Raw genomic sequence first — 22,138 nt, 5'->3', positions numbered from 1 at the left:
GAAGCTTTTTAAGAAACATCACCACCAAGAATTACACAAAGTTTTAATAATGGGGGTGAGATACATTATGATCTAGATGCAGTTTTTGTGGGGTTTTGCCAATAAATGCAAGAGTTTCCAAGATAGCAAATTATTTTGTAATTCTGCATACCTTGAATGAGTATATAATAAAGTGGGGCAAAAGTAGGTTTATAGTTGTGAGTTCACCAAACACAGGTTATTCTTGAATTATTAATTATTGTATTGTTTTCCATAAGAACAACTGTAAATCTACTTTTTTCCCCACGCTGCACTATATGGATTTGCTGTAAAAAATACAATGACTTCAGAAAGAAATTTATTATACTGCATATCAAATACTATACATATATCTCAGCTTTCCTTCTGTTTCTTATCTTTTCTGAAAACTGCATGATTTAAATTTTGAAAAATATATTTAAAAGCTATCAGAGAATCATATTATTTTGTCCCATAAACTGAAATTAAAGGGCAATGTAGTAAAAATAAGATAACATATTTCACTCAGTTTACTGTGAACCTCTGAACTGTAGGAATTCACTATTACTGAATTTAAAAGATGGCATGAGTTTCATAGATATTATTAACTTTTAGCTTTTTCCCCATGGGGACTGGTCCTGAGAAATCACAGTTCATTTAAAAAAAAAAAAAAAAAAAAAAAAAAAACATTGATTTTTAACAGAGAGGAAGGGAGGGGAATAGAGAGTTAGAAACATCGATCAGCTGCCTCCAACAACACCCGCTACTGGGGATGTACCCACAAGCAAGGTACATGCCCTTAACAGGAATTGAACCTGGGACCCTTCAGTCTGCAGGCTGACGCTCTCTATCCACTGAGACAAACCGGTTAGGGCCACAGTTCCTTTTTTTAAATGGCTTTGAATGGGGGTTGAAAAACAGAAATGTGCATAACCAGACGAAAACAAATTACCAAATTGTTTCTCCTTCGAAGTAAAAAAGAAGTGTCCCAGTATAATGGGACAGTAAGAAATAAGAACAATCTGATTATTCTATACTTACTTTCCTTTATATTTTTTCACTAAGACAATGATGAAGAAAAGTAACAAGTCTATCATACTACTGCAAAATGTTAGTAACAGGAGAACGGGAAGGGGGTAGGGTACAGAAGTTACATGGGAACTCGGTACTTTTCACACAAGTTAGGAGCAAAACCCTCTGAGCCCTAGCTGGTTTGGCTCAGTGGAAAGAGCGCCAGCCTGCAGACTGAAGGGTCCTGGGTTCGATTCCAGTTAAGGGCACATTCCTGGGTTGTAGGCTCAATCCCCAGTGGGGGACGTGCAGGAGGCAGCCAATCAATGACTCTCTCTCATCATTGATGTTTCTATCTCTCTCTCCCTTCCTCTCTGAAATCAATTTTTAAAATTGATTTCAAAAAAACCTCTCTGAAATACACTATTTTATAAAATACACTATTTATATGGCAAACATACTATTTTTCTAGAACAGGTAAAACAGCAGATAGAAAACCTGAGATGTTCAAAAAGATGAACTACAGACATTTTTTGTGTGATTTCAATGTAATCCATCTAGTTATTCCTTCAAGATTTATTTTTCATTAATCTCATTCTAGAGTACCAAGAATGAATTCTTTTAGTGGTAAATAACCTAGTTGTTATCTTATTTTAGTTTTTTATTGATTGATTTTAAAATGACAGAGAGAGAGTGAGAAAGAGAGAAACACTAATTTGTTGGTCTACTTATTTATGCATTCATTGGAGATTCTTGCATGTGCCCTGACTGGGAATGGAACCAGCAACCTTGGTGTATTGGGACAATGCTCTAACCAACTGAGTTACCCAGTCAGGGATTAATTTTCCCTTTTATGAAACAGCACAACATTTAGAATACTATTAATTATAGAAAATAATATCACCTTTGTCCTAACTTTGTCCTAACATTTTAGTATCACATTGTTTTCAAGTTTACCTGGTATTATCACTAAGCTTCCGGTCAACATCTAGGGATTTAAGATTTTACACCCATATATATGCACTAAAAGGGAGAGGGAGAGAGAGATAGAAACATGAGTGATGTTGGTAGAAATGTAGAAAAAGAGATGGGCAAAAATCCAATTTGGGTGGTGAGCACACAATGCAATATACAGATGTTGTATCATAGAATTGTATACTTGAATGTTAACAACCAATGTCATCCAATAATTTTAATTTTTTTTAAAAACTGCAGTAGACCCTAGCAGATTTGGCTCAGTGGAAAGAGCATCGGCCTGTGGACTGAAGGGTCCGTGGTTATATTCCGGTCAAGGGCAAATGCATGGGTTTCGGGCTCAATCCTCAGTAGGGAGCATGCAGGAGGCAGCTGATCAGTGATTCTCATCACTCATGTTTCTATCTCTCTCTCCCTCTCCCTTCCTCTCTGAAATCAATAAAAATATATTTAAAAAATAAAATAAAAGTAATAACTGCAGTAGGAGTTATTAAGCTACTGTAATTAATGCTAGAATGATGCTATGTGTCAGGCAAGCATTCCAAGTCTCTAGTTCAGAAAAATATTGAAGAAAAAAAGTAAACATTTGATAACTGATAACCAAATTAAAAGACCACATGTCACCAAAAATTTCTTATATAAACCACTATCTGTACAAATCTTCTCAGGTGCAGGAGACAGAAAAGAGTATTTTAGAGCAGCAGCATCCAATTTGTCATACACTGTGGAGAAAATACTGAATTCACTGATTTAACTCATTTGCTATTACTCAAATGTATTCAGAAATTTATTAAATGAGCAACAGTATAAAAGCATGATGATTTATAACATGCCTAACAAAATTTCTTAACTTTATCAAAAATCCTAAGCTTTGCTAAAATGGGATCTAAAACCTTTTTTGTTGAAATCACTGATAACAAACTCACCAGGAGATTCTCCTCCCATATCTGGGGCTTGAGCAGAATCTACTGAAGAAACCACACTGACAGCATTGGTAGGTGCATTTGTAATAAGAGTGGAAGGTAAGACTGATGATTTTTTTGTTGCAATGATGACACTTCTGTAATAAAAAAGGAAACCTATTTCAAAATACAGAAGATTAACCTAAGTTAATCACATAAATTTAAAATAGAAAATAGGAAACTAACTGCTTTTTCTAATTTCTCCTGTACCTCTATTTTGACATACATTTTAGAATACTCTCTCAATAAGAAACCTCCTCAATGGTGTTCACATTTATTGCATATCAATTTTTTTAGAATCTGGACAATATTCTATGGAAATATGATAATGCAGTTTAACATTTAAACTTATATTTACTATACAACATTCTTTACATTTAGGATCATCTTTGATTATATAACTTAAATAAAATATAACCAAAGATAGATAAAAAAGGACTTTTAGCACTCAAGTGGAAAAGTAATTAACTTCTTCTTAACCTCAGAATTGAAGTAGAAAGCTCAACATGCTTCAACAAGGATCTTCAAGCACCAGTAGGTGCTTTTGAAATCATAAAAGCTTAAAATTTTATAAGGTTAAAAAATGCAGACAAAAAATATTTCTAACATCTATAAAACCCAATTTTTAAATCCAAGACTGTCTTTAGATAAATATAGATAATAAAAAATATAAATGCTAGATGCAAAAATATCAAATAATCAAATCTTTTCACCTTGTATATATTCAAACACAGGTATTTATGATATACAAATTTCAATTAAAGTGTAATACTTTATACCAAAATAATAACTAAAAGGCCTTATTAAGCATAACTTAAAAGACATTTTTAATTGAACTTAGTTCCATAAACATGCAAAAACCCAGTTAATGAGGTAAAGAGGACAGCTGATATATAATGCACTCCCACAGCAGTGCTTACTTTTAATTACCTGGTGTTAACCATAAGCCTAAAGTCTTCAACATTCAATTTATTTAATCACATCTTTTGTTGACAGTATTGCAAGCTTCAAGTATTCCCTTAACAGCTTTAAAGTATTCAGTTTCTAAATAAAGTTACTTAGATACTTATTCCCAATAAATTCAAAAGTGGAAATTACCTAATTCCAGTACTTTAAAAACACATTTTGTTTTTGTTGTTATATCAAAAAGAGATAATACAAAGTGAAATAGGTTTCGTTTTACTTCAGTGCCTATCATGTGACAGCAAACACTGTTGCCAATTAAATCAAGTTCTCTGGTGCTAGGCATGGCTTATTCAATGTACTTGGGGGTAGCTGGTGTCACATCATTATAAGGGTGACTGCCAATGTTAACTATACACTAAAAAATAGAAGTAACAGCCACCTGAGCCCTCAACCCAAAATGGTGTGCTTAAATCATGGTAGCTTATATCAGATGAAGATTATTGACTTTAGGGGGAGTAAATATGATCCTTGTGTGTGTGCGCATGTGTGTGTACATATGTGCTGGTGTAAATTCAGAAAACAATACAAAATCTAATTTGCACATTTCTACTCTAGGCAGAAATGTATTATTTAAGAAAACCTCTAACCTATTCCCTAGCAACCTATTTTTGGGGGAGGAGAAAAAGAGAAATATGGACAATTTACTTCCACATTCGCTCACAAAACAAAGAACCAGCAACATCTAGTTTACTCATACAACAGGTAAGTAATGATAGGAACAATAGAAAATAATATTTATAAAAGTGAAATTATTTTTCTATAATTGAATTTAAGACATAAATCTACCCTATGTGCACCAGCAATTCCCCTCTTAGGAACTTCTTCGAGAAAACTTACGACCACAAAAAATATGCACAAAAGGTTCAAAGAGGCTTTATTGTTAACAATCAAAAACTGCAATAGTCCAGAATCCTTCAAACAGGAAAAATGTATAAAAATATGGTAGTATGCTTATACAATGGAACAATACTCAGCAATAAGAAGAAACTGATGATAAACATAGCATGGGTGAACCTCAAAAGCGTTAAGTGAAGGAAGCCTTAAACTGAAGAATGCCAACTTTGTTTGTATATCCTTTCACATGAAGTTCTAGAAAAGGCAGAATTAATCTATGGCAGAAAAAAAATGAGAACAATAACTGCCTTGGAGGAATGGGTCAGGCATTGGCAGGAAATATGCAAAAGGGAGATTCCAAGAATCATCTAGATTGGGGATTTGAGTTAAGACAGGAGTATAAATCTCATCAAATGGTAGTATACTTAAAATTTTTGCCTTTCATTGTATGCACATTTTACCTTAAAAAAACTGTATTGATCTCTAGGTAGAGGTCTGCATGCTAAAATGTTTGATTGAGGGTGAACTGATGTCTACAACTTATTTTGAAATGCATCAAAAAATAAGATTAACTAATGGGTGGGAAGGATGGATATATGGAGAATTATACGATGAAGCATATAATGTTAAAGGCTAATTGTAGAATCTCAGTGATGGGTCTGTGGGTGTTCACTGTACAATTCTTTCAACTTCTTTAAATGTGTGAACCTTTTTATAATGAAATGTTGGAAAACTGGTGACAGAAAAAAATGTACTATATATGTTCCATAATATTCACAATCTCTATTTCTCCAAGATGGTATGATTAAAGATAATAAGAGATCACTGCAATAAACTCAATGGAACTTTTAAAAAATAAAAATATTAAAAAATAAAATTATGATTAAAACTGTAAATAAAGGCAACAAAAAAATCTGACTTCATCTCCAATCCTTGAAACTACTGACATTAATAATACTTTCAATCACAAATAATACCTATTCTTTATTTCAGTTCAGTAAATACTGATTGTACAAGATCTTTCATATGTTCCCATTCCTGACACATCTGAAGTGTGGCTTCCTACAGGGGCTGACATTTAAGCCAGCATTCCTCACATGCTTCTGCAATATGCTGTTGTGGTTCCTGAGCATGTGCATTACTTCACAACGCCCACCCTTTGTATATGCTATTCCTCTGCCAAGATGCCTTCCTGTTAGTCCTACTTATCAGCAAGCTTCCTTCTCACCTTTCAAAACCTTGCTCAAAGACAAGCCCCCCCAACCTCTCCAAGTCAAAGTTCATGGTACACTATTCTTTGTGCCCCCCCCCCACACACAATCATATAATATAAACCTTTAAATTATTAATAGCTATGATTAAGCACTGACATATGCCAAGAGTTATTACTCAATTCTCAAAACAAGCCTAACATACATATTACTCCCAACTAAAAATTAAAAAGTAAAGCTCAGAAAGTAAAATAACGTACCAAATTAAACAGCAGAAATGATCTACAATTCACAGTTTGTCTAAACAAAGGCCTCTAATTTGAACTGTTTCCTCATATTGATCTTTTTTAGTGTTACTGAGCTGTAACTTCCATACTACACGATTCACTAATTTAAAGTGTACAAATAAATGGTTTTTAGTATATTCACAGTTGTGCAACCATCCCACAATATTAACATTTAAACATAATTCTACATTATAATCATTTATAAGCAATAATAATAATAAAGTTTTCCAAAATATAAAACTATGTATGTTACTAACATACAAAAATATATCTGCTCACAAATGGAAAAAATTGCATTCTCTAGCCCAGCTATGTACTTAATACATAATAGAAAAATAAAGTTAATCAATTTCCAAATTCACTGACTGATTCGAGTCATTTCTGAAGAAGTAACATAATAATGCTTCAGAGCTTTGGGCCACTTAAAAACAAAAACAAAAACAATTCAAAGTCATAAGAACCCAAATAAAAGGACATTAATCAGTAGGCAGATTTCACGATATTTTCATTTTCTTTACGATCTACTTTCATTATTAGAGAGTTTCCATGTAAAAGACTAAAACTGTCAACAGATGGTACTTTAAGCTATCATATTATCACATACGTAAGTATAAATCTAAACTAGTAAAACATGTCCTTACAGTTTAAAAAAAAAATCTAGAAATTTACATGTACTACTACTCAAGTATAATCATGCAAGGACAAATTATTTCGCATTTTTGTAAAAAGTACCACTTTGCAAAACACAAAGAAAATGCAACATATATCTGACACAACTTTGAGAGCCTATATGCTAGGCAATGTGCAGGGATATTTCTAGCATCATGCTCAAGCTACAGCTTAAGTTTCTGTTTAAGAAACAATTTAAAATACAAATAATTCTAAATTTTAAATATGTGCCATCAATTTTAACAAAAAGCACTTCAAACCCTTTGGAAAATCAATTTGGAAGACAGATATGTCTTTTAGTTATGCAAGGTATTGTTCTGAACTTTCAATTAAAAGCCAAATATTAAACTATAAAATTTTACATAGGATAGCTTTCTTCTTTACAAACTCACTAACTTTAATGAGTAATATTTAACTATGCTAAGGACATATATAAATTATATATATTCAACCACTCCGTGAGTTAAGTGCCACATTTTATCCCCATCTTAAAGATGAAAAACAAGTAATTTTCCTAAGGTTCCACACAAAAAGAAATCGCAAACACTGTTGGCTTTTTTTTTACATGAACTAGGGAGACTTTTCTGAAAGTTTCTTTATACTTTTTAACAACAGACAAGAAGCACCAGTTTCTTCCAGATCACTAAGGTTCAGACGTTCCATTTCAGAATCACCTCAGTTTCAAATATCACAAACTTTCTCATAAATGCTATTTTATTTAACATGCAAATAGTTCAGTAAAGGAGAAAAGAGCATTTTAAACCAAGCACTTTAGTCCCTAAGGATCTAGTTGAAAAGCCAGACAAGCCCTTGAACTTTATCAAGATAAATCCCTGGCATCCACTAATCACCAGAGAGGATCTTCAAATTAGATAAGAGCAAGAATTTTGGCATGGGAATGAACACAAACACCTTGCCATCCAAAAAGGCCCACAACCTGGCAGCCTTTCAGCAAGGTTCCACTCATGTAGCTGTTACTCTAAATTTTCCAGCTATTGCTTGAGAGTTGATAATTCTTAAGATATGAGGAGAGTTGTGATTTCTGACACAGCATTCCAGAGATAAACACATGATCAGAGGGATGCTTTGAAATTCCCAAAGATATTCCACTGGTCTATAGCTGCATGAAAAGAGTTTTCAAGAGGTGTCTCTTGCTAGGAAAAAGAGGGGGAAACGCAGAGCAGTTGGCTTGCCATCAGACAATATGTTAAATGCATACCAGACGTGTAAGTTCCAAATAACATCCTGAAAAATGCTACCACCAAAATCCCTCTCTATTTCAACAAACCGCTTAATATGTATTACCTAAGTATGGTTTCCTAAATACGTCTATAACCTACTCACTGAAGAAGTCACTAAGGGATAGTTTAATTTCTACACTATTTAAAAAAAAAATACATGCCAAAATAAACGAAATTTGGGACATAAGAAAACAACTTTCTTTAATTATATTTGTAAGATGTATCAAATTTTCAAATCTACTCAATCATTTCTGAGCCAATATTAATGTTCAAATTACAAAATTGAGAATACTTTAAAAACCTGATCATTTACACCTTTCCAACCATCAAAATACAGCCATTGTTATTAACAGTTTGATGTATTCTTTTTCAGGCTATTACATGTTTATCTATTAACATGTAATATATGTAATCATGTTTATCTATTTGTTTAAAAGACCATAAATTTCAAATTTTGTACACTGCTTTTTTCATTAGTAACATATCTTCATTATAATTTTACATCAATACAAAGTGTTCTGTTTTCCTCTCTTTAATGGATGCATAGTATTTACTGTATATAGGAAATAAAACCATCACCAATCCCTCATAGATCAGCAAGTATGTTTTGCGTTGCCCAGCCAAATGAGAGGGTCTGGAATGAATCCACTATGGTTCAAATCTTAGCTCCACCATTTATTAGCATACGCACTTAAGAGACTGAATTTCACTTAACCTCAGTTTCTTCACCTATAAAGGATAAAAATAATATCTATCCACAGAAGAGTCAAGGGTTTGATTCCCGGTCACAAGCAGGTACCTGGGTTGCAGGTTCAATATTCAGGCCCTGCCGGGGCTCATGCAGACGGCAACCAATCAATATGTCTCTCTCACATCCATGTTTTCTCTCTTTTTGTCTCTCTCTTTCCTCCTCCTCCCTCCCTCCCCCTTCCACTCTCTCTAAAAATCAATGGAGCCCGGCCAGAGTGGCTCAGTAGTTGAGCATCATTGACCAGGAGGTCACAGTTCAATTCCTGGTCAGGACACAGGCCTGGGTTGCAAGCTCAGTCCTCAGGGTGGGGTGTGCAGGAGGCAGCCAATCGATGATTCTCTCTCATCATTGATGTTTCTATCTCTCCCTCCCTTTCCCTCCCTCTCTGAAATCAATAAAAATATATAATAAAAAAGAAAATCAGCCCTAACCCATTTGGCTCAGTGGATAGAGCATCAGCCTGCAGACTGAAGGGTCCCAGGTTCGATGCCGGTCAAGGACATGTACCTTGGTTGTGGGTACATCCCCAGTAGGGGGTGTGCAGGAGGCAGCTGATCGATGTTTCTCTCTTATCGATGTTTCTAACTCTCTATCCCTCTACTTTCCTCTCTGTAAAAAAAATCAATAAAATATCTATTTTTAAAAATCAATGGAAAAAATAACCTTAGGTAAAAACAACAACAAAATTATTTACCATATAACTTGAAAATGTCATATTGAAATTATTTTTAAATCACTGATAGTGTTAATAAAAATTTGAAATGGTATACAAACCATGCAACAAAAATATCCTTGTAATTTTTAAAAACTAGTTCAAAACAACTGTTTTTAATGTTGAAGCTACAAAATTTGCATAAATTCCTGTTACCCTTTAAATCTTAGCAATTTATAAATACAAGTACACAAAAACCAGAAATTAGTTACAGTACCTGTCAAAAGATCTGAACTGCACAGGTGGTTCAACAGACAGATCACCAAGAGCGCCGAGGCAGGGCGGTGGCAGAAGGGCAGGATCCACTGGGACTCCATCTGCTGGTATGTTAACCAAGCTGCGGAGAATGTCCTTTACGTTGACATTTTTTGAAACTGGAAGTGATGGTGCAGCCTTGTTGTCCATCTCATTTCCTCCATCATTTCTGTTGTCCTGAGATTTATTGACTTCCAAAGAAAGAGTGCACAGCACCTCACTGATTGCATCTGGGCCTGCACTGACACTTGGAGAAGCTGCATCCACACTGCTTCCCAAGCCCGCGGCTGTTTCCTCCCCAATGCCTGAGTCCCTTCTTCGAGCAGATGATGTGCTTTTGGATTCTTCCACTGATACTGGAGTTAATGGGCTGGATGCTGCTGGTGTGTTTTCTAGATCTTACCCAGAAACAGAAGAAAAGTACAAATAAAAAAAGTTTAAAACCAATTTTAAAAAGATATATTCCATCCCATAGCAATCTATTATTTTAAATTATGAAATGTATGGCATGTTCTAAAAGGCAAAAATAAATTACATAATCTATAAAATGTTCTGAGTTACTGTACCTATAATAAAATTAGATGACATAATTAAAAAATAAAAATAATCTACACTAATAAAAGACAAAGATGCTAATTGACCGTACCTTCGCTATGCCCTAAGCCGCGCCCACCAGCCCATCAGAGTGACTATATGCAAATTAACCCAACCAAGATGGCAGTCGGCAGCCACAGAGCTGGAGCAAGCAGGAGGCTTGGTTGCCTGGGCGATGGAGGAAGCCAAGCTTCCCACCCGCCCCGAGCAGGCTGTGGCCTCCACTCATGGCAACAAAGTTTCAATTATAGAAGATTAATAAATCCCAGATACCTGCTTGCAGCCAGCCTCCACTGGGAGCTTGGGTGGCTGGGGTTTGTGGCCAGCCTGCACACAGCCATCAGCCCCTGACCCAGGCTGGCCACACCCTCATGGGGTGAGGGTTCCCGATGGGGTGCTTAGCCAGCCTGAAAACGGCCCTCAGCCCCTCACCCAGACTGGACAGGCACCCCAGCAGGGACCCCCACCCTGAAGGTGCTATGGCCAGCCTGCAAACAGCCATCAACCCCTCACCCAGGCTGGCTACACCCTCATGGGGTGAGGGTCCCTGCTGGGGGGCTTGGCCAGCCTGAAAAGACCCATCAGCCCCTCACCCAGGCTGGCCAGGCACCCCAGCGGAGACACCCACTCTGAAGGGGCTGTGGCCAGTCTGTAAACAGCCATCAGCCACTCACCCAGGCTGTCCACACCTTCATGGGGTGAGGGTCACCACTGGGGGGCTTGGCCAACCTGCAAACAGCCACCAGCCCCTCACCCAGGCTGGCCAGGCACTCCTATATAATAAAAGTGTAATATGCAAATTGACCCTAACAGCAGAACGATTGGGAATGACTGGTCTCTATGACACACACTGACCACCAGGGGGCAGATGCTCAATGCAGGAGCTGCCCCCTGGTGGTCAGTGCGCTCCCACATGGGGGAGCTCTGCTCAGCCACAAGCCAGGCTGACAGCTGCCAGTACAGCGGTGGTGGTGGGAGCCTCTCCTGCCTCCTCAGCAGCACTAAGGATGTCCGACTGCAGCTTAGGCCTGCTCCCTGCTGGCAAGTGGACATCCCCCGAGGGCTCCCGGGCTGCCAGAGGGATGTCTGACTGCCAGCTTAGGCCCAATCCCCCAGGGAGCAGGCCTAAGCCAGCTGGTGGTCATCCCCCGAGGGGTCCCAGACTGCGAGGAGGCACAGGCCAGGCTAAGTGATTCCCCCGAGTGCACAAATTTTTGTGCACCAGGCTTCTAGTAAATAATAAAATATACAGAAAATTAATCTGAAATATATAATGATAGGTAGATTGAAAGTTTAAGGATAGCCCTAGCTGGAAAAAAAAAATAATAATAATAATAAAATATACCTGAGAAAACCCTCCAAACTGAACATGACATACAATGGATAGCAGTACAAGGTTGAAAGCCATTGGCCTACAAAAAAAGTCCAAACTCCATAGGATCAGGCACAAGGTTCTTCAAATAATATAAGTCCACTACAAAGTAAACTTCATCAGGGCAGGGAATTTGTCTTCTCTAACACTTTCTCTCCAGCACCTCTAATAATGCTTGTGCCTACACAATTCCTGGAATGCAGTAGGTGGTCAATAAATATTCATCAGATGACTATTCATTTCCAACTTTATCTCCTGCTACTCATGCCATCATATACAATCTGAACATGGGACAAAGCTTGTCCTTCCATGCCTTTATATATTGCCATTTCTCTGAACAATAACCCCAAGACCTCTATCTCAAACATGGTTTCTTCTAGTAGAAAACTTGTTACTCCTCCTCTATGCATGAACACTTCAATGATCCTCAAAATCTAGTTCAACAAGGAGCATCAACTTTTCTCTCTGACTTTTGTTCCCTCCAATCAGGTGCTCACTCCATTCCAACAAAAATGATGCATCTTGCCAATGGTTGCCAAAAACCAACATCCTGCTAAATGGTCAGTTCTCGGTCCTAACAGCACTTGGCAAAGTGGCAACAACTGATTATTCCCTCCAACTTGACAATACTCTTTCACTTGGCTTACACAACACCTCACTGGTTGTTCCTTCTTAATTTCTTTTACTTCTTCTACCTGATTTCTTAAGTTGGAAGGACTTACTGGTAGTACTCAGTCCTTAGTCCTCTTTTTCTCAACAGTTATTCCCTTAATGATCTCATTCACCCTAAAAGTTTTAAATATCCAAAAAACACACACACACACACACACAAAAAAAACACCTCAGACTATTTACATATAATTGCCTACACTATATCCTCTATGTCTAAAAGCCACCAGTAGGGGAAAACTGAATTTACCTTCCCCCAAACATGTTTTACCTCTAGTCTTTCCATCTGTACCTTATAATAATTCTTGACTACCTTCCATCTTTCCCATAGCCACACCTAATATTTCAACATCTTGTTTTCTCTACCACCAAAATATGACTACTACTCACTAGCTCTACAGCCACCACCCTAGTCTATCCCTAAACCACCTCTTGCCTGGATTACTGCAACATGCTCATAACCGGTTATGTTACAGTTACATTAATGGTCCTCTTGGCTCATGCCTCCCTTTGAGAAGTCCTTGAATCTGGGTTGGGCCAGACTTATTTAACCAATAGATTGACGCAGAAGTAGCAATAGACAGTTCTGTGCCTAAGCTCTAATGGGCAGAGGGTACATTCTAGGAGTTCCTGAATATCTCAGTGAGCAATTTGGCTAACCTGCTGAAGAAAACAGATAGAGAAACCATCAGAAGAGATAGAGGCCCTCCAAAATAATGGAGGGAAACCAAAAAATTTGGCTGAGAACAAGTATCAACGCCCCAGACATATCCCAAGCTGAGCCATTTCAGTCCATCCGCCTCAGCTCTTGCAGCCATCCTCACTCGGGCACTAGATTAATGAGTAGAAAAGCCATCTCAGACTTTCCAACCCCATCAAATATCAGCTGTGTGCCTACTGTGTCTTGTCCAAACCAAATTCACAGAATCATAACACAAGACTAAAGAGTTGTGGTTCAGCCCTGCCTAGGTAGCTCAGTTGGTTACAGCATCATCCTGGTATGCCAAGGTCGCATGTTGGATCCCGGTCAGGGCACTTATAAGAATTAACCAATGACCCTAGGCGGTTTGGCTCAGTGGATAGAGCGTCGGCCTGCGGACTGAAGGGTCCCAAGTTCAATTATAGCCAAGGGCACATGACTGGGTTGCGCACTAGATCCCCAGTGGGAGGCGTGCAGGAGGCAGCCAATCAATGATTCTCTCTCATCACTGATGTTTCTATCTCTCTCTCCCTCTCCCTTCCTCTCTGAAAACAATAAAAGAAATATATTTTTTTGAAGAATTAACCAATGAACGCATAAATAAATGGAACAAAGCAAAAAAAAAAAAAAAGAAGAAGAATTGTGGTTTAGCCACTAAGCTTCAATATAATGTGTCACACAGCAGTATATAACTAACACACTGGGTTTTCCTTGCCCTCCAAGGTGTATTCTCAACACAGAATCCTGCATGTATTTTTTAAAAACATAAGTCAATTTTAACTCCCATACTCAAAACACTCCAATAATTCCCTATCTTCCTTCGAGTAAATATCCACAGGCCATTTCTCCTGGTTATATTCCTGGTATTATTCCACTAGACTTACTTTCTTTTCTTATACATATCACCTTCTAAAATACTATATAATTTATTTACTACATGTACTTATTTTCTATTTCCTCTCACTAGAAGATAAGCTCCATGAGGGAAGACTTTGTTCCTCTTTTGTTCATGAACATACCCAAGTACCTAGTAGGTACCCAATGAATTTTTATTGAATAAATAAAGAGCCTCCATTGGGTGGCAACTATTCCTATTATTGCAATAATTACTTCTCTAAACACAGCTGGTAGCTGCTTCTATAACTCCAAATATTACAGTTACTTACCAAATCTGTCTCTGATAAGAGAATATGAGTTATTTATTCTTCACAACAAATGCTTACATGAGCAAAAATGTCTAATATTTTACTTGCAAAGGATAACATTTTCTCAACTTTTACTCAAATGACTCATTTGATTAGAACAGAAATAATCTCTTAATTGCAACTAACTACATGGTACTCAAAATAAAAAGTTTAGTAATTAATAAAAATAAGCCCTGGCTGGTGTGGCTAAGAGATTAGAGCATCGGCCTGCTCAACAGAGGGGGTTCAATTCCCAGTCAAGGGCACATACTTGGTTGCAGGTTTGATCCCTGGCTCCAGTCAAGGCAAATGCGGGAAGCAACCAATAGATGTGTCTCTCTCACATTGATGTTTCTCTCTCTCTCCCCCCTCCCTCCCTCCCTTCATCCCTGCCTCCCTCTCTTTATCTATCGTCCCCACTTCCTCTCTAAAAATCAATGGAAAAAATATCCTCAGGGAGGATTAACAGACAATCAAAAAAGTACATGCTCTCACTTCCTATATAAATGGATTTAAATTATATAATCAATATTTTAACTACTATAAGCAGGTAACATTTTATTTGAACTTTGGATACCAGGGAATAAAATATGGAAACTTACCAGGAAGTGATAAAGTCCCAGTTTCACTAACAGTTCCCTTAAATGCCTGGCTACGCCTTTCATTCTGAGGTTCCAAAATGTCTCTGTACTTCGAGACCATAAGAACAGAGATAAAGTATACAACAGCCAAGGCTAAAAACTGAGCTTGTTTGCTATCCTCCTGGGGAAAAATAAAAGTAGGTGATCATGTCACTATTAAATAACGTGTCTTCATTTTATTTTACATGAAAATACTTAAATATAAACATGTGAATAAATCTTTTGACATATGCAGAAAATAATAAATTTAACTTAGCAACAATCAGTTTTTTGGAAAAATGTCCATAAATGAGAGGTTATATGCGTGTGAAACATGAAAAGAGAAAAGTTAGCTCTTTTTTTTTCAATCTGAAGAGATATGTCTCAATATACTTTCTACAACTAATCAAATAGAAATTATCATTATACATGAATAACTATTTTTATTTCTAATCATAAGAATTAAAATACATAAAATATAAAAAACAGTTTTCCTAAAACACAAAACATTAGAGAAAAAAGTAAGAATATCAGATATGTCAAAGTAATTCTTAAGATTACTTTAGTACAGACAACCAAGTATCAGAATTGGAAATATAGTGTCTGCAAAAAAGAAAAGGAAAAACTGGATTGACCTCAAAAAGAGGTTTAGGCTTCATCCTAAACTCTAGAGTTCACCTGCATATCTCTACATCAATAGCCTCTTCATCTGGCCAAATTCCCCATTTTCAATGGGATCCTCAGCACTATTTGATAACTTTTCAAAGTAAGTTTGAATTTAATTTAAAAGAAAAAAATAAAACCTTCCCATCAAATCCTGAAAATTAAAGGTATTTTGATCCCAGCTGATGTGGCTCAGTGGTTGAGCTTTGACCTATGAACCAGGAGGTCATGGTTCAATTCCTAGTCAAGACACATGCCCAGGTGCCCGATCCCCAGTGTGGGTGCATGGAGGAGGCAGCCTATCAATGATTATCTCATCATTGATGTTTCTATCTCCCTCTCCCTTCTCCTCTGAAATCAATAAAAATATTTTTTAAAGGTATTTTGAGTAGCAGATAAATTTAGGAAGAGGAAAACAACACTACTGTCTAGCAGAAAAATAAATGGAAATTAATGGTACCAATTAACTAAAAATTAATAACTAGCGTCAAAACTTTTGGACACAATAAATTTCAAGAAAAAAAATGAAGATATCCACCTGATACAGTATGACATACTTGTAATCAGACAAGAACCTATGGTACTTTTTAGGTTCTACTGTAAGAACTTATTACTCTTGATGGAAAAGATAAATGAACATTCTTCCTTTTCTATTAACCATCCCTTTTCTCGAGATACCCGTGTTCCTCTGCCACACAATCCTGCCATCTATTATAATAATCAGTGCTAATGATATCAACATTTAAAAGGCAGACAAACAACTTACTTAGTCTTAACTTCATAATCTCTTATAATTTATTTAAGCCTAACTGCATCCTTATTTAGCCCATTAATATGTTTAATGTTTACTAATTAAACCCATGCAATAAACTGTAGCTATCATTTATTGACTACTCACTGTGAGCTAGTCACTGTGCTATACTTCATATACATTCCTTTACCCCTTAGAACAAGATAAGAATTAGAGAAGTTAAGTAATTTACCTAAGGCCATATAGTAAGTGAAAAAGCAAATGTAAACTCAGATTAGAGTGATTAAATACCTTAGCTCTTAACTTCGGGGCAATCATTTCTTTATATACCTAATCTTAAATCATTTCCTTTTCCATCAAAGTTTGCTTTGGCTAGAAGAGGCTCTGAGATAAGGTTTGGGAAATAGAAACTTTTCTCTTTTCTAAAACTCCTACCAAGTGGTTATATAACTTTTATAATTAATGAAATTAAAATTACTTGTAACTTTAATAAATTACAATATAGACATAGGAAATAGTCTAATTCTCTGTCCAAATATCCTATCTAATAAAAGAGAAACATGGTAATTGGCGTACGACTGCTACCCTTCCCATTGGCTAATCAGGGCAATATGCAAATTAACTGCCAGCCAAGATGGCGGCCGGCAGCCAGGCAGCTTGAAACTAACATGAGGCTTGCTTGCCTCAGTGACGGAGGACTCCAACGTTCCCTGCCAAAAACTGCAGGCCTCTGAGCTGGCAGTTTGAAACATAGTTACAAAAATAGAAGCTAAACAAAACCCCAGAAACCAGCTTTCAGCTAGCCAGGATCTCAGACCTAGACTTGATACAGAGTTTCGATTGTAGAACCTAAACAAACCAGATACCTGCTTTCAGGAGCGGAGGCCTAAGAGCTGGAGCCTCAGAGCTAAAGCTGGCTCAGAATAAAAAATAAAAAAAATTAAAAAAGGAGCAGTTGGGAGCTTCAGTCCCAGCCTGAAAACAGCCCTCAGCCCCTCACCCAGACTGGCCAGGCACCCAGTGGGGACCCCCACCCTGAAGGGTGTGTGACCAGCTGCAAACAGCCATCATCCCCTCACCCAGGCTGGCTAGGCACCCCAGTGGGGACCCCCACCCTGATCCGGGACACCCTTCAGGGCAAACCAGCCAGCCCCCACCCATGCACCAGGCCTCTATTCTATATAGTAAAAGGGTAATATGCCTCCCAGCACTGGGATCAGCAGAGCCGCGAGGTCTCCCGGCACCAGGCTCAGCATGACAGGGGGCAGCGCCCAAACCCCCTGATCGCCCTGCGGCTCTTTGTGTGACAGGGGGCGGGGCCACAACCTCCCTATCCGCCCTGCTCTGTTCCTGACAGGGGAAGGCGCCCCAACCCCCTGATCGGCCCTGCTCTGTGCCTGATAGGGGGGAGCTCCCCAACCTCCTGATCGCCCTGCGGCTCTGTGTGTGACAGGGTGCGGCACTCCAAACTCCCAAACCCCACGGGCCCTGCTCTGTGTGTGACGGGGTAGAGCCATAACCTCCCCATCGGCCCGGCCCTGAGTGTGAGTCTGGCGGCGTCCCAACCCCCTGATCGGCCCTGCTCTGAGGGTGATAGAGGGCTGCGCCCCAACACCCCCCCACGAGCCCTGCTCTGTGTGTGATGGGGTAGAGCCATAACCTCCCCATCGGCCCTGCCCTGAGTGTGACAGTGGCGGCGCCCCAACCCCCTGATCGGCCCTGCTCTGTGGGTGATAGAGGGTGGCGCCCCAACCCCCTGATCCGCCCTGCTCTGTGCGTGACAGGGTGGAGCTCCCCAATCCCCTGATGGGCCCTGCTCTGTGCGTGACAGGGGGCGGTGCCCCAATTCCCCAATCGGCCCTGCTCTGAGCCCGACCAGGGGCTGCACCTAGGGATTAGGCCTGCCCTCTGCCACCCGGGAGCAGGCCTAAGCCAGCAGGTCATTATCTCCCACGGGGTCCCAGACTGCGAGAGGGGACAGGCCAGGCTGAGGGACCCCCCCCCCCATGTGCACAAATTTTTGTGCACCGGGCCTCTAGTCATAATATAATAACTTGTTAAAAAATTCCAAAAAGCCTGATCATACAGAGCCAGGGTGAGGAACTTTTATTTTAAGTGCTATGAAAGGACATTAGAGAATTTTTACAGCAAAAGAGTTAATATCATCTATTCTAGATTTTTAAAGAGTACTCTAGGACAGTGATGGCTAACCTTTTGAGCTAGGTGCGTCAGCATTTTGAAAAACCCTAACTTAACCCTGGTGCCATGTAACTTATGGAAATTTTTTTATATTTGCAACCATAGTAAAACAAAGATGTATATTTTTGATATTTATTTTATATATTTAAATGCCATTTAACAAAGAAATATCAACCAAAAAAATGAGTTCGCGTGTCAGAGGTGACACGTGTGTCATAGGTTCACTATCACTGCTCTAGGACATACAAGGTTATGGGGCAATAGACTGGACACATGCTCAAGAAAGGAGAATGGAAAGAGAAGGAAGCAGCAATATTGTGTCCCAAAATGAACCAGTCAATGGATTCTTAAAAAACAAAACTTGATGGTTTCTTGATTAAAGGAATAACAGCAGCTACCAAAAAGTGAAAAAACAGAAAAAAAATTTTAATTCAGATTTAGAGAGGCAGCATAATCATATGATTAATATCAAAATTTCAAGAATTATATTTCCTAATCTAAGTGGGTTAGATTCCCTAGTCCTTAACCCACTTCCACCTTTTACTACTTGTGTGATCTTCGGCAGTTATTTAACCTAATACTATCTTTCTCATAGGATTATTGTGTCTATTAAATGAGAAAATACATAGAGCATCCAGTTCTATGCTTAATACACAGTAAGTGTTCAATAATTATTCGCTATACTATTAACAAATTGTGTATGTGTATAAACTTAATGAAGAGCTCAGGAGAGGACTAAAACACAAACGTGGAGAAGATGAAGAATTGAAGTTATAAAGTTTATAAAAAACATGTAATAGAAAGCATCTAGTACTTAACACACAGTAATTGTTCAATAAATATTAACTAATAACAAGACTCCAAATCCCTGTGAGTAGGATTACAAGTGATTTTTATTTTCATATTATACTTTCTTATATGACTGTACAATTTCTATATGCAGCTTGGCCATATCCTATATCAAAATCAGCTAAAACAAAACCTTTTCATCTTTAAAAAATTAAAAACACCACACACAACATTTCATCATTTACCAGTATGTCATATTTATATTTCTTTGAGGGAAAAATATCCAATATTCAGAAAATAATAAGACATTCAGGACTTAGGCATTTCACTACTTTCAGAGTATGGATTCTGAAGTTCAGACTGCTGGGTCTGAATCCTATAATTTACTAATAACTCCATTAGCTTGAAAAAGTTACTCAAGCTCTATGCGCCTCAGATTCCTCATTTATAAGATGGAACTTACAACAGTATCCAACTCAAGAAGTTGTTGCACTTAATGAGTACATGTGAAGCACTTATAGTGCTTACTATATAATAATACGCTATTCTCTTTAGTGTAATTGTTCTGATATATTAGTTCCATTTATATAAATAATATCTCCCAATATTCTATGCTTCTAAGATTACTGTCAAAAAACTGGCTTCTTCTTTCTACTCAACTATTTTATCACAGAGAGTTTTCATTCTCAATATTTTGGGCCTCAGAGGAAATACATATCAGCTAACAGATTACATGAAAGAAATACTGTTACTTACGATGTCTCTGAAGACAACTGCCCTAAGTCGATTGATATCCATGTCCTGAAGGAGCCTGTCAAAATCTCTCACTGGAGATATACCACCAGTTACCATGTCCACTGGACTCTAAGACCAAAAAAAAAAAAAAAATTACACAGATATTTTTTAAAGTAAACACGGTATTCCAGTAACCAGAGAAATCAGGCTATTAAGTACTTGTTTTTCATACTTCTTTCTCTCTCTGTTTTTCTGTTGTTATTGTTGTTGTTGTTTTTTGTTGTTGTTGTAGTTTTTGGATGCTGGGTTAGAGGTGGCGGTATAGAAGGGAGCCAGGAAGGAAAAAACAAACTGCATGCTAACTCACCAAGTACATGAAATACAAATTGACATAGTTGAAGGGGAAAGGTATTGTAGACACAAGAAAAGTAAACATTTGGAAAAGCAGACAAGATTAAGTATAAGCAAATCTTTACTGTGTATTTAAACACAAATATTTAAATGTTATGTCCACAGACTAAAATAACTATTTTAGGACCTCTGTCAGATTTATTTAACTTTATGTTGAAATGAACAAATAAAGTTTAGACTTAATCATAAATAAGAGTGTGCTTTTTTACTTAATTAATGATTCTATATCTCACCTTTGCTGTGGATTTCCCCATGGGGATCAGGCTGTGCACTGTTTTCTGGCCTTTGGTAGCATCTCCTCTTGTTTTCAGTTGTGAATGCTGCTGACACTCCAAGCAATTCCTGACTGCCACTGCACACACTGTTATTTATTTTAAGGAAAAGATTGGATAAGAAAAGAAAATTACATTTAAGATTATAGAACTGATAAAAATCACCTACCCAATACGATTTACATAAGATTTTATTGGAACCAGATTACCTTCAGTAAAGTCCTGAAATGTCCCTGGACTTTCTCACCTACTGTTTGTTTTCTGACTTTGGTAGTGACTCTGTTAGGGACCACTGCTAAGAGGGAATCGGTTCAAGAACCTTAACATACTACTGTTTCTTAGATCTCACCTAAGCTACTTGCAATGATCTCTTATTAAGAAAAAGATAGGGGGAAAAGAACAAGAAAGAGAGTTGCAAAGGAACAGAAAGCAAGTCACACTGCATAAACTAATCTATGACAATAACCTATTATCTTCATTGAAGTAGAATAGTTAAATTGGAAATGCATGTTTTTCTGATGATGTATTATTACAGCATTATATTAATAGAGTGATAGAGAGTATAGCTTTTATATGAGAATATTTATAGGGTCTACATTTTACTGGCTTTCATTAAAACTGTTTAAAGGGTGAAAAGCGGAAAGGACATTACTATACAGTCCAAAATTACTTCTCTAAAAATCTAACCAATTAGGCAGCTACTTGAGTTACACAGAAATTAATTCTGAATTTTAAATGATGAATTAAGTAATGTACAATTGACTAATAATTGCTTGACATCACATAATCATCTTACTTCCCAACCAGATCAGTAACACTCAATGTATCTGATCAGAATAAGAGTGGGAGAGAAATTAGGAACAAGACAGCCTTGGCCAGATAGCTCAGTTCTTTGGAGAATCATCCCATACACCAAAAGGTTGTGGGTCCAATTCCTGGTCAGGGCACATACCTAGGTTGTGGGTTTGATCCCTGGTCTGAGTGTGTACAGGAGGGAACCAAATCAATGTTTCTCTCTCACATCAATGTCTCTCTAAAAATCAATAAAACATATACTCAGGTGAGGATTAAAAAAAAGAAAATTAGGAACAAAACATAAATTAAAGTGGGGATTTTAAATACCACCAGACTACCATAAGGCAACAGGCACAGAATTGAGAAAGGGAAGCATTCAGAAAGGTGTCAAAAGTAAACAACAAAAATTACAAAAAAGGAAGGAAAGGAGGAAGGGAGAATATGGAATGCAACTCTGTCAAATCTGGAATCATCCCCAGGAAAATAACCTTTGTACTATTTTTTGACAAGTTA

General features: G+C 37.6%; 1 protein-coding gene across 5 annotated transcripts in view; it reads right to left on the bottom strand.

Annotated features, from left to right (window-relative positions):
* LRBA (LPS responsive beige-like anchor protein) overlaps positions 1–22,138 on the bottom strand; it is a gene marked incomplete at its 5' end in the record, with an annotated part of 554,145 nt that overhangs the window by 416,171 nt on the left and 115,836 nt on the right. For all 5 annotated transcript variants that reach the window (XM_081090942.1, XM_081090941.1, XM_081090943.1 and 2 more), the window contains 5 exons: positions 2,910–3,043; positions 9,834–10,269; positions 14,993–15,152; positions 20,169–20,276; positions 20,792–20,919. In XM_081090942.1, coding sequence (XP_080947068.1) covers positions 2,910–3,043; positions 9,834–10,269; positions 14,993–15,152; positions 20,169–20,276; positions 20,792–20,919 — 966 coding nt within the window. The remainder of the gene's footprint in view (positions 1–2,909; positions 3,044–9,833; positions 10,270–14,992; positions 15,153–20,168; positions 20,277–20,791; positions 20,920–22,138) is intronic.

This window comes from Myotis nattereri, assembly GCF_964212035.1.
Source record: "Myotis nattereri genome assembly, chromosome: 5".
NCBI classification, from domain to species: Eukaryota; Metazoa; Chordata; class Mammalia; order Chiroptera; family Vespertilionidae; genus Myotis; species Myotis nattereri.
The sequence above is the reverse complement of the archived record's forward strand: the minus strand, read 5'-3'. Positions and strand labels throughout refer to the sequence as shown.